This window comes from Astatotilapia calliptera, chromosome 11 (assembly GCF_964374335.1).
Source record: "Astatotilapia calliptera chromosome 11, fAstCal68.1, whole genome shotgun sequence".
NCBI classification, from domain to species: domain Eukaryota; kingdom Metazoa; phylum Chordata; class Actinopteri; order Cichliformes; family Cichlidae; genus Astatotilapia; species Astatotilapia calliptera.
This window is the reverse complement of record NC_137432.1, coordinates 13,526,123-13,539,911: the sequence shown is the minus strand read 5'-3', so window position 1 is coordinate 13,539,911 and position 13,789 is coordinate 13,526,123. Positions and strand designations below refer to the sequence as shown.

The 13,789-nt window shown below is 41.0% G+C and overlaps 1 protein-coding gene across 1 annotated transcript in view; it reads left to right on the top strand.

The window, feature by feature from the left end:
• Nucleotides 1-13,789, top strand: part of LOC113031491 (eukaryotic translation initiation factor 3 subunit H) — a 59,777-nt gene that overhangs the window by 32,453 nt on the left and 13,535 nt on the right. Inside the window, exons 3-5 of the mRNA XM_026183613.2 lie at nucleotides 3,547-3,714; nucleotides 8,369-8,468; nucleotides 11,184-11,333. Coding sequence (XP_026039398.1) covers nucleotides 3,547-3,714; nucleotides 8,369-8,468; nucleotides 11,184-11,333 — 418 coding nt within the window. The remainder of the gene's footprint in view (nucleotides 1-3,546; nucleotides 3,715-8,368; nucleotides 8,469-11,183; nucleotides 11,334-13,789) is intronic.

The following is a 13,789-nucleotide window of genomic DNA, read 5'->3' as shown; positions in this document are numbered from 1 at the left end:
TCTTAGATTTCTGCTCCTCTGTTAAAAAGAACCTCCCTGTAAATGCTTCTCAAGGATACTTAGACTTTTGACCAACCTTTTCATTTTAAAGAAAACGCTGAAATCCACCCTTGAATCTAAACTGTAATATCGACTGCAGAAAGACCCACGGACTTTGAAGTTGTCTTGAATGCCTTATAGATCAACTCGTTTGACAGAGATCCAAGACGAGTGATTGAGAGTGACACGTTTTAACATTCAGCAAGGCTCGATGGTGTAAAGTCACGCTTTAAACAACAGGCCGTTTTAAGTGGTGTCGCGCCAACACATGTTCAGCTCTTGCAGCTTTTGAGATGAGAGATGAGATGAGATAGCCTTTATTTGTCAGTTGCTGGTCTTTTGCCCACAACCGAGATGACAGACCTTGCCGACCGTACATACAATACACAAACATCACATTGGGGAGACAGGTCAGGCTAGGTAGCAAGGAAAAAAAACATCGAAATGTGTAACACAAAAGGATAATACAGGAAATCATGGATATCAACACACCATAGCACAATAAACACAGACAAGCAACATGGGAAAGTGTTCCAGTGTGTACATCTGATCTGGGACTGCTGCAATCTTCGACTGCGCCTCCAGCTGACCCGATGTCCACATCAGAGGGGAGGTAAGCGTTGGAGGTGGCGTTGGATCCGGGGTAGGGAGGGTGATGCGTCAGTGATTGCTTATCAGTATCAGTATATGTATGTGTTTGCGTGTCCATAGTTCAGCTGAGACAGTGTCCTTCGCCCTGCCAGGCTAAGTAAACAGTCTTCCAGCCAACCCAGGTGGCCTTGTAGGGAATGGGAAGGAACAGACTCAACACAGTCGTTATCAGGGAGTTTTTGTTCGGCTCCAGCCTTGAGCCCACAGCTGGCACCGGGTAGCCGCATTATGATGGTGATTTTTCTTTTGCAACACCTCATGAGAATTTCAAAGCTGTTCTTTAACACTCCGACACTAGTCTCTCAATCTCCCGTTGGAGAACTGCGAGCTTCCCCATGATGGTATCAAACTTGCGTTCCGTGGTGTTGACATTCTTTTGCTCAGAGAGCCGATTCTGAGAACTCACGACTGCAGTCAGCTGTTCCACGATGTAATCCAACTTTCACTCAAAGGTGTGATTCTGAGCAGGCCTCTCCTTGATGTAACCCAATATACGCTCAGGGGTGTTATTCTGAGTATTCACGGCAGCTGTAAGCGTCTCCAAGGTCTTAACCATGCTGCTCTCAATGAGCCCGTTCTGAGAAGTCGCGCCTCGTCCCATCGTTTCAATCCCAGCGGGCAGCCTTGGGGGGGTTTGAACAGCCGGTTCCGCTTTCTTAATTCTCCGATAAGCCAGGGCCGAGCCAGCTCCGATCAGCAAGAACCCTGTTATCATAGATCATCATATTTTTTTTATTTATTTATTTATTTTGATGACGACCTTCTTAAACCATCACTTAAGAAGATCATCACCAGTTGTTTAAATCTGCAATACAGTCATAAGGAATAGGAAATATGTGCTGAAAGCAAAGTCCCGATTGAGCTGCATATTGGACACAACAAAGATTAGAGTTGCGAACTAGGAATTGAAGGTGGTGTTGAGTTAGGGAGGAGAGATGGCCAATTGGTTTTCCTACCTCTGTTGTCAATCGCCCAGCCTTTAGCTTTTGTATCAGAGACAGATCACTTTGTACACAATTTCCCTGCTAATGATAGGGTGCTGGGCTGGTGCATGCCTCAGTGGAGCCTAAAAGGTAAGTACCCATACTGATGGGCATAGAAGTGCACAGCCAGATGCTGTATTTAGGTGGCAGGCTGCCTTGAGCTCTGTGTGTCTTGGAGTCTGCTACTAGCCAGCCCCCGAGCAGAGCCACTCTCCAACAGACTTATTATCCTTCCATCACCATCACTCCCTCCTTTCCTCACGCTCTTTTTTGCTTCTCCTGTTACCCTTTTCTCCCACTCTCTGTTTTAATTCTCACCTACTTCTTATTTGTCACCATTCAGTCAGAATTAAAAACTTGAATGTTATAGACACACACTTTAGAAACACACAAACACACTTGCAGATGCTACCTGAAACCTCCTCCTCCTCCTATGATATGTACCAGAATTGCTACAGTCTCCCAATTTCTCTGTCAATCTTCATGTACTGCATCTTCCTCTATTTCTCTCCTACTTTCTCATCCTCCTCCCTCTGTTTGACTCTGCTTCCTTTTGTCTCACTGACCATGTCAAACACTAAATAAAGGGGAAGATTTAAAGGATAGACTGTTACGTCCAGTTCATCAATTCATGTATGGGGCCACAAAAAGGGACTGTTCCCATCCACTGCTCCAAGCCAAATGTTAAAATTCAGTTCAAGGAGAACATTTGATTGATTATTTTCTTTGTTTTGTTGCAAGAAACAGGTTTGTGGGAGGTTTGCTTCAAGAAAACTTGAGATTAATGCAAATCAGATGGGGTCCCTTGCATCGCTTTGGATTTTAGTGATTCAGAAACCTCAGTGTTTTTAACACTCCATGAACTCTTGGAGGTCAGCTAATTACAACCAAATGAAATGTTAATATATTTTGACTTTGGCTGATCTCTGCTTTACATAACCTCAACTGCCAGGGGTCAAATTTTGACCATAAGGCAGAAGATTAAAAAAAGAAGTTCACCCATTTAAAAAAAAAAAAAAAAAAAATTGTTTTCTTCCCTGCCTTATTTTTCTTTGTGTGTTCCCTCTCATCCCACTTCCCCTCTTTAACACGTTCCCTCCATTTCAAGTGTCCTTCATTTTTCCCAGCTTTGCTCTTTTTTTCTTTCCCTTTCTGCTTTTCACCCATGCCTCTTTTCAAACCGCTCCAGTTTGTTCTTGCTAACAGCCCCAGTAGGAGAAGGATGTGCTCTACAGACTGGGGTCTAGGGGGCCACAGCTGCCCAATCACAAACTGATTTATCAACCTCCTCCAGCCAGCCTGCATAGAGATACTGTTTTGCTTGCTTGCTTTGGTTGTTACTTACAGCCAGCGAGGCAGGTTGTTTGTATTTGTGGCTGTGCATCCTTAGGATGTGTCTGCCATAATGAAATGGCTCTCCCCAAAATGCATCTTGCCTTCTCTCTGTTAGCTTAAGCCTGTCTGTGTCTCTGTCCTGCCGTTCTCTCCCCAGTACGATGTATTAACTGACATAAGTAATGAAAGGCTGACTGGTGAACCCAGCTGATGTTTGTTTTAGAAATCTCCACCACAGCCACTTGATAACAGAAGATGAAGCTTTTGTTTTTCCTCAGTTTCATTGCATTCGTCCTTCACATCCTGGTTGCTCTTTTTCTTCACCATATTTATCATTTTTCTCACATCTCCTCTCTCCCATTACTCCCTCCCCTTGTTCATACACCATGTAGAGTTCCAGATGGAGAACAGATATTCACAGTTTCAAAAAAAAGAAGCTGATTTCAGTGAACTGATTTTTTTTCCCCTTCTTCTTTGTCCCATTTCCCTGACTTTCCCCTCCCTTCCTCTCTATTTCTTCCTCTTCCTCTGCCTCTAGTCCAGTACCAGATGGAGATGATGCGTTCTCTGCGTCACGTCAACATTGACCATCTGCATGTGGGCTGGTACCAGTCCACCTACTATGGCTCCTTTGTCAGCCGAGCGCTGCTCGACTCTCAGTTCAGCTACCAGCACGCCATTGAGGAGTCAGTAGTACTCATATATGGTGAGTAGTCCTGTACAGAACACGGCGTAAAGACAGTTTTGTTTACTTTTGTTTGCAAGTTAAGACCAGAAATTGGCAAAACATCAAATATATTTTACTATAGATGAACAGACAGAACATTACAAAGAATTTGAATATAAATAAAAAAGATTCATGGTATAGATGTTAAATTAAGAATTCATCAATTTAAGTATAATTTACTTATTATACTTTTTCTTATATTCTTTCATACTTGCACTGGCGGTGGATGCTCATATTAAATTTGCATAAACATTTAAAGAATAAGAGCAGCTGAGCCTAAAGTTCAGACTGTTCAAAGCACTTGATCTCTGATATTTTGTTTCCTTTTGCTCCGTATGATGTCAGTGAGAGTGGGTATCTCTAATGTGTCAGGTCCACAGCTGTGACTGAGTATAAAAGCCCCCACGAGAAGAAATCTGCCTTAAAGTAGGGGAATGGAAGCTGAAATGGCTTATTTCGCACAGTGGATAAGCCAAATTATTTTGAACCTTTAATAATGTAAAGCTGCCCTAGTGGGGTTCAAGAATTAAAATAATTGGAAATTTGCATAATAGGTCCCCTTCAAGTTTATGTTGTGTGTGTTTTTAAGAGCCACAATAAAGGTGTAAATCTTGGACTGTCTGTTGCTGTTACATTAAAAAAAAAAAAGTTGTATTGATAATGTGATATCAAGCCAAAAGGAGAGAAGGGATCCACTGCTGTATTTGTCACATGTCCTAAAGCCATTCAAACCTTTCACAGGGCACCAGTACTGAAAGAGACTCATGCTGGTGGAAAGTCATTCTAGTAAAGTTGGCCCCACAAAGTACTGCTGAGTCCTCATGAAATAAAGTAAACACAGCAACATCAAAACACTCACCCTAGGCCTGAAAGCAGAAAAGCTTGCTTAGTTTCAGTAAACATGGTCGTTATCTGTTTTCTTTCTCTTGCACCAAAATGGTGCCTCTACAAGAGAGTTGATTACAGTCATTTATGCTTCATTGTCACTCAGGTTTCTGCCATGATTAAACAACCACATGTCAAATTTAGTCTCTTTAATCAATAGGTATCCAAGAATAGGACTGCCACTGAGAAGTCTTAAGATATTTTGCTGCGGTGCACTTTTAGAAACTCAGCAATAAATCAGTCTGACAGATGTAGGAACAGATTAGTGGAGGTAAGCACAGATGTTTAAAAAACAATCTAATTCTAAGCGTCATGTGCCTGGAATTAGATTTTTGTTTCAAGATGGATTTCTGCAAGTTCTGCATTGTCATCAAGTCTATATCATCAAGGAGACTGACGATTATTTATAGAGAGTTTTTATTTTTGTGCACATCTGCAATAGTACAGATTTAGATGGAGATGACTTTTGGCTTTTGACCTTACAATAAATTCTGTTGATGCCGTGGTCTGGAACTCTTGTGAGGGAAAGGCGGGCTCGCAGAAGACTGGATTAACTATGTAGCCTGTAGCTGCTAACATGAGACCAACAGGCATTATGTGGGTTCACCTGCTTCACACTAAAAGCCTTTAAAAGCTCCCCGGAAATGCTGAACCACCCCAGATGGTGTAAGGATTTAAATGACAGCAAAACATGACAGAAAATGAAAACCTGTCACTACTTAGTGAAGTGTTAACTTCTTAGTGTCTAAATAAATGGAATTTTATTGCCACACCAAGTTCAGAGGGAGCATATTAATACATTACATGGATAAGTGGACAATGAAATGGATGATAATGGCGATCGTTTTGTCGTTCCTGTCAGAGTGCTGCTGTTTTCTTTTATCCATCCATCCATTATTTTCCACTTATCTGAAGTCAGGCTGTGGATGCAGCAGGTTAAGCAGCGTATTCAAGAAATCTTTCTCCCCAGCCATGTTCCCCAGTTTCTCCTGTGGGATCCCAAGGCATTCCCAGGCTTGATAAGAAATCCAGTCACTTGAGCAGGTTCTGGGTTTACACTGGGTTGTACGCCCAGTCAGGCGTGCCCAGTCGTCATCCAAACCAGATGTCCGAACCACCTCAACGGACTCCTTTTGACATGCCCTTGACAAATTGCCAGGGCGTGTCATTTGTGCGTCCGTGTGATCCTGGGAAGTGTGTTGTCCAAGGCCTTTGTCACAGAGGTGGGACCGGACAGCGAGCAATTTGGAAAATTCTAAAGAAACCGATTGTTTAGAGGTGATTAACCTCACCAGCGAGCATCTGATGGCCAGGCCTGCCTCCATGAGGCCTGAAAACTAGCATGGATCTGCTACCCTGTGGGCCCACCTTCTGCAGAGGCAGGCGTTGGTGTGAGCTGCAGATTGAGCTGGGCAGTAGGCAAAGGCAGGGGTGTTGGTGTGTGGACCCTAGACATTACAGAGGACATGGACCAACACATTAAACTTTTCTAAGCTGAGGAATCAAATATAGACACTGTCAGTATGCCACACTGGGTCAAGAAAGTATTTCCTCTCTGTATTGCTCATTTTGTTTTTCTCCCTCAGGTTTATGAACCGAAAAATAAAAGTAAAGCCAGGGTGACACAAAAAGACTCACAAGCTCACTGAATTTAAAGCAGTCTTTCATTAAAACCGTTCACAGTTTATCCAGTTACTTCAAGTCTAGAGTCAGACAATAAAGAGGACTGTAGTTTAAAAAAAATCTCAGATTTAGGAAAATAAATGTATTCTGTGCTGGGAAATTGCTAATGAAAACAACTTTGAATTTCAAGGTTTAAGTAATGCTGACTGCCGAGGAGCTCTCCCTGCCCTGTTCTGTCTCTTTAGCATTACTCCTGGGTTGTATTGTTTTTAGATTGTAGACACTCAGTATTGACAAAGATTAAATTTGACCATTTTAAACATGCAACCCTCTGATCCAGTCATCCCAGAAAGCCATTTAGCCAAGCAGTGAGCGTCCTCTCATTCCAAAGGAGTGCGCTGTTATGTCAGTCAATAATGCAGCGCTTAACAGATCACAGTGCCTCAAAGGAATTGACATTATATCTCCGTTTAAAGTCAAAAGGAAAGAAAATTGATTTCCTTTTTTTTTTTTTTTTTTTTTGTTCTGTTTTTCATTAGCTCACCGTTCATTTTACGTCGATTAAGGAATCAATCCCGTGGCCAACTGGCGGCGTTAATGGCTTCTGTCCAGTGACAGCACAGAGTTAAAGCTGGTTGTTAAACCAGTTGTTTGAATGTGTTCAGTGCAGTGACTGTCTTATTTGAGGTGAAAAATTGAAGAGGTTAAGATGGACCAACGCAGAGCTAAGCAGCAGCAGCTCTGTGCAGTTTCCTTCTGTGTATTTGCAAAAATAAAGACAAAAGTCTAACAGTTTACTGCATATTGACCAACAGAACTGATGTATAAAATCATGTGTGTACCACTTGGCACAGATTAGTGTCTGTGGGAAGGAAAAGATAAAGGTTCCGTGTCCAAATTCACGAGGCTCCTGGGGCTTCAGGCTTGATCATGCAAAATGTTAATTAAGCCATCAGGCTTCCTCCAAGTATAGGATGGTTATCTTTAGTGAACTGTTGCTATTAGCAACCACTCTCAGTGGAGATGACCACATGAACTGAACTAGCTAAGTTGTAGGTAAAAAGGTGGATGTAGTTAAGACCCATTTTCTGCAGGTAATCTGAACAGGAAGTGAACTTTGTTTTTTCTTATTTGCTGCTTTTACTTTATTTTAGTGTGTTGAATTGATTTTTATAACAGAAGCAATTTTGTAAGTGCTCTTCTTTTTCCTACTTTGTATGCCAGTACAAGAATAGAGTTTTCCATCCCGAAAATTGGGGAGAGGACATACTGACGGAATCTGAAAATTCCCTGAGTCATTGTTATAATGGCTTATCTGCAGATGAGACCCTTTTAACAGGATCTTTTTGTTCCTCATATTTTCACTTTGGGGACATGCACGTTTTTGGCTCAGTTTGACTGTATTAATCTGTAAACTGTGGCTTTTCTTTAGAGAGGTGTAAAAAGGAGTCTGCTGGAAACCACATTTCAGAGTTATTAAGGAGAATACTGTGCATTATGATTAAGCTACTGTGGCCTATGATGATGGCGGTCACAGTGCAGAGACACACCACTCTTTTCCGTGCATGGAAAGGAAGCTAATTATTATTGTTGACATGTCATGCTAAGTTGCTTTTGCAAATATAGTGCTTAACTTTGGCTTTGGCTTAATAGCTTGGCTTGTCAGTTCTCTGAAAATTAATCATTAGGCTTTTTCATTTATGAAAATTGTAAAATTTAAGGGTTTTATGATTCTCAGTGCTGAAAAATTGGATATCATCCTAGTCCGTGTTGTACATTTTGAAACATCCCTGTTTTATCACTGTATTCAGGGTGAATACTTTTCACGTCTTTAAGGGGGAAAGAAAATCAAAAAGAAAAAACAATCCCTCTCTCACTCAGGATTTCACATATAACAATATGAGTCGTGAAAGCAATCTATGTCAAAACTGTGTTCAATAAATAGAGCTGTCGTGAAACTTCCAAAATGAGTCCAAAATTGCATTGTTGTATTTATTTATTTATTTGAAATGGGCAAAATGAAAACCATGAGTTTGTTTTCTGCAACCCATATGATTTAAGATGGTTATTGCAGGTTTTTTTCTTCTTTTTTTAAAATCAAGCTCTCACCTCTGTCTCATTCTAGATCCTATAAAGACGGCTCAAGGCTCCCTGTCTCTCAAAGCCTACAGGCTTACCCCAAAACTCATGGAGATCTGCAAAGAGAAAGATTTCACACCTGAGGGGTGAGTAATTCAGGACCAGAACACACAGCGGGATACTACTCATGCTACTACTTTTACTTTGTTGACCATGCCCACACAGAAATGCAGATATTCACAGATAACTATATGTATACACATGAGCTGCTATTGCTTATAGGAATTGAGAATTATTATTATTATTATTATTATTATTATTATTATTATTATCATTATTAGTGGGGGGGTTTTCACAGTTCCAATTCTGTTTATTCAATGGATGCAAATATGGCCTTTGCATCCTCAGGGGAGGTATTTAGTAGCAGTTGAAGATGGATGCTGATGATGATGATTTATCATCTCGCCCTTGCCCGTCAAACAAATGTACCATGTTTACACTTTTTCTGACCCCAAGGCTTATCGTAATTGCTTTTAAATTGCTGCTAAAAACGTCTGTAATGAGGGGGACTATTTTCCTGGCAGTTCAGGGTGGTGCCGATGCACCAGCTCCCACATGCAGAAACGCACGAGGGCGCAAACGCTCGGACAAATGCGAGCGTAACGGCCCAGTGGAGAAACACCGCAGGCTGTCCATTAAAAATCTTTAGATATACACTTTGAAATCCACTAAAAGCAAGCGTATTTGCAGGCAGTACGGCAATTTAACTGCATCATTTCATTTCCCTCTCTCCCAATTTCCTCTGTATTTCGCCACCTGTGTGCGTCTGCCAGCCACTCTGTTATTGACCCACTGTGTTTGGCCCAGAGTCAGGATCCTTCTCATTTCTGCAGCTTTTCATTAGTTCCTATGATTTATTATAGCCCCAATCTGTAGCTATCAGTGTTCCCAATAAGTCCGTGATTGAAAGAGGGCAGCTCAGGGCAGGAAAGGACAATATCGCCCCATTACAACAATCCCGTCTCTATCCTATTATTTCCAAAATAGACTAGAAATCTGAATATCAATAACATTTTCCCTCCTCCAAAGATGCAAAACTTCAAAAGTGTTTCATTTTTCCCCTCTGCTACAATGTGCAGTAAAAAATCAGCCTCTTTCATGTTGCTGTATTTGATGTTGCATAAGCTTGCATATATTGTGCACCTTTTTTTGAAATGAAAGGCAAGGATAGATGACTGTTGAATAGGCTCATCCCTTTGAACTGCCCTCCAAGTCTGTCGGGCTATGAAGGCAGTGGTCAATAGCGTCCACTTCAACGCAAAATCTGAAGCTTCAAATTAGTCTGCCTGTGGAGTCAACCTTTTGGCTCTGTCCAGCGGGGCCCGACTTGTAAAGAGCGTGGCATTAAGTGTGCCAGAGTCTAGTATGGTTGAACAATTTGTCCTGCGTAGAATGTGCTGTCCTTCCGTTTCCTCATAGCCACCTTTTTATATCAATCTGGCGGCATTTGAAAAGGTCATCGAATGCAGGAAATGTTTTAAAGCCCTCTAGATTGATAATTGTGCCAAATCTTTAGCAAACAGTGTTTATATCATTATGGATTTCCTTATAGACTGCTGTTACCCATACTGACTCGGAGCCCGGGGCACCATTGTCGTCTTGCTTTTGCCTCCGAGTCTCCTCTTAAAGTTTGCTTGAGGTGCTGCTCTACTTAGAATATAAAACAATATCTTTCAGAATAACTTAAAATCAGTGATGCTCCACATCCCTATTTATCACACAGACACGAATTATACAGCCCAAACATCTCTGTTTCTGGTACATTGCACACGGCAGATTAATGCAGTGAGTGTATTGATCTCATAACAAGCACAATGCATCTAACAAGGCAACATTAGACACATACAGACATTAGTTTGTAGCCCGTCCACTGTGCGCGAGTGACAGGCTGAGCCGAGGCAGTCAGTCAGGGTTATTAGATTTATGTGAGACATTAAGCAAAGATTGAAGTTCCATTTTGTGTTAACAGACCCCTGTTAGAAAAAGGGAGAGAGAGGTGCGGCTTTCAGCTCCCGAGGAGTTGATCAGGAATTAGTCAGTGCCTTGTGTGCTTGGCATAATAGCCCTCCCGCAAAGTTCATACTGGTTACTGTGGCTAACATTGCTATTGGGAGGCAATATGAACTGCTGAATCAATGACAGCATTTTTTACATGTCAGCGTGTAACATGCATTATAATATTTTTCAATATTGCACAATACTGAAATGCAGCTTTTGTTTTAATATGGAGAAACGCATGCTAATGAACACGAAAATTTGGAGTAGCAGAGGAACAGACTAGAAAAACTGATTTCAACACTTGAATGCAAATGAGTCCCAGCAGAGCAACTATTAACCCCAAACCACCGTCTGTTCACTTAAAAATGTATTCGCAATTGCTATAGATCAGCTAAGACCAGGTTTGTTTAACAGTTGTTTATTTTCCACTCTGATTCACTCTCTTTTGTGTCAAGGTAGCTGTCCCTTTAAAACAACTTAATGTTTCTAATAGAAAAAAAATTCCTGTAGTTAGTATAAACCTGTGACTGTGATTCAGCACAACAAAAAGAACAGTGGTTATCACACGGGGCCAGGCACTGAAGTCCATCAGGGTTCCCTTAGAAATCATATGAGATGTTTAAACACCCACCACTTTTTTTGGTATCATTAATTTTCAGCCACATCATTGGGTCCATCACACTTCGAGTGAGTTTAAAGTAGAAAGATGGTCGAAATCCATGTGAGAAATGTGAAGAAATGTGATTTCACCTTTACCTCCTGTCTCCCCTCCCCTCTTTTCTTCTTTCTCTGTCTCCCTTTAGCTTGAAGAAGGCCAACATTGGCTTTGAACAAATGTTTGAGGAGGTGCCCATCGTCATCAAAAACTCCCATCTTATCAATGTACTAATGTGGGAGCTGGAGGACAAGTCCACGGTCGCCGACAAGCACGAACTGCTAAACCTCTCAAGCAGGTCAGACATGAGCTCATGCAGCCATTTACCACAAGGGCCCAAGGCCAGACACCTCGGTTGTAAAAAGGCAAATAAGATATTGGTGGACTACACGTTTTTCTCAAGAGGGGAAGCTTATCTGGATGGTTTTTTTTTTGAAGGGTTATCAACATATGTTTCCTAACCTTTAGTACGGCTTTACTTTTATTATCTATTCTCATGCCCGCATTGCAGTGTGAGTGCTTTGGTTTTCTTCCTGATGTTGTATATACATTTTTTTTTTAATTCCCAGATTTAAAACCCTGTGTTATGGTTTCTTTTCAAGTTTCAAGACTCCTGTTTGCAAAGCCGACAAATAGTTAATCTTACAATGCAAATGAAAAGATCTGTGGGACATCGTAACTGCAGGACGTTTTTCAATATTTCACCTTAATGGCTCAATAAGGTCATCTGAAATTCGTACCATCTCTTTTCAGGCTTTGTGTAAAATCTACAGTCAAACAGAGGAAAAGTGGTTATTGATGGAAATTCTTTCAGCCCACACAATCCAGCTCTGAGCAAAGTGTCACCTTAGTTTGATTTCTTTGTACATAGTCACCATAGTACACTGAGTACTTATCTACTAAAGAATGCAGGCAGTTCTTAAAATCATCTTACAAGCTTTGAAGCCATATTGAGGGTATCTCTTTAAGCTTGCAGGCTGCTTCAACAGACATGACTTAAGGCTACTTCTAAATTAAAATTGATTTGACATTAGCGAACTCTTGGGCATTAATCTGTGTCTTCTCAACTGTTCCAAAAGCTGCTAGATTGAATGAAAGAATAAGCAGTTTATTGATGCATTCTGCCTTTTGCGTACCCTCCCCAGGGCAACAACACCGGATCTTACATCCACTTCCATCTCCTATACTTGGGTTTAGTACTAGTTGAGAAACTTTACTTGGTATGATAATATAGATTTATGTGTTATTGATATTATACATATCAATATTATTACATTTTTATTATTGCATTGCAGTGTTTAGGTCAGATGGCTCTGACATGGTTGAACATGCAGATGATTCATTCATGAGGAAAGGGTCAGATACATTGAGGTGGATGCACAGTGTCTACAGTTCCTATTCCAAATGTTGGGAAGTTGGGAAAAATGTAAATAAAAGCATAAAGGAATGAACTGCAAATTTTGGGTAGTAACACGATTTCAGGTAACACGACTGGACATAAACAAAAGAGCTTGTTAGAGTTTCACAGAAGTAAAGATGTACAGCAGACTCCAAAAAACTGCATCTATAAACACGTGGAACAATTTCACAATAATGTCCCTCAATGTAAAAGTTTGAAAACTTTGAATAGCTCATCCTCTTCAGTATATAATCTCACCAAATGATTCAAAGAATCTGGACAAGTCTGTGTGTAAGGGACAGGGATGGAAATGTTGGATGCTCGTGAGCTTCAGGTCTTTGGGCAACACTGCATTTAAAAACAGGTGGGGCTTTGTCATGGAAATCATCACATGGGCTTAGAAGCACTTCCAGAAATCAATCAAGTTCAGTCTCAGTGATCCAAAGATGACGCTATATATGAACATGGTCTAGAAACACTGCCTTCTTCTCTGACCCAAACCTATTTAACCCTGGAGAACCAATGGGGTCGGATCTGAACCCATGGGTTCTCCAGGGTTAAAATGGACCTGGACAAATCCAAATTTCAAATTTATTTTGTAAACATGCTTCGCCCTCTGCACTGAAGAGCAGAGGGACCGTCCAGCTTTTTATCAGCACTTTTATCGTGCCTGTGAAATTGGCAGCTCGGCACCATCCGTGCTTAAAGGTGTATACAGGTTTTAGAGCAACATATGCTCATATCAAGTTTGTAGGGAAGGTCCTGCATATTTCACCCAGAACATGCTTGACTGCACACTGAAGCTATGATAACAGCATGGCTTCATAGTAGAAGAGTCCAGATGCTAATGTGGCCTGGCTGCGATCCAGACCTTTCACCATCTGAAAACATTTGGCACATTATGAAATGAGCAACATGGCAAATAAGGCCAAGGACTGTTGAGCTGCTAGAGCAAGAATAATCAGACGGACAAGAATGGGACAATATTCCTCTGCTAAAAGTCCAGCAGCTGGTCTCCTCAGTTCCCAGACTGTTGTTGAAAGAAAAGTGGGTGTTACACACTGGTAAACATGGCCCTGTCCCAGCTTTTTTGGGATGTGTTGCTGCTGTTAAATCCAAAATGGCCTTATTTATTTATTTATTTGTTTATTTATTTATCTGAAAATAGTATATTTTCTCAGTTTAAACATTGCATTTGTGTTTTATTTACATTTCACAACTTTTTTTTGAAATTGGAGTTGTAAGCTGGAAGACAAACTACACTGGAGCCTTAATAGCATAAACAACTGTGTCCCTTTCCACCCATAATAGCCTTTTGGAAATAATGGGGTTTTATGTTGTGCTGGCAAAAGTTA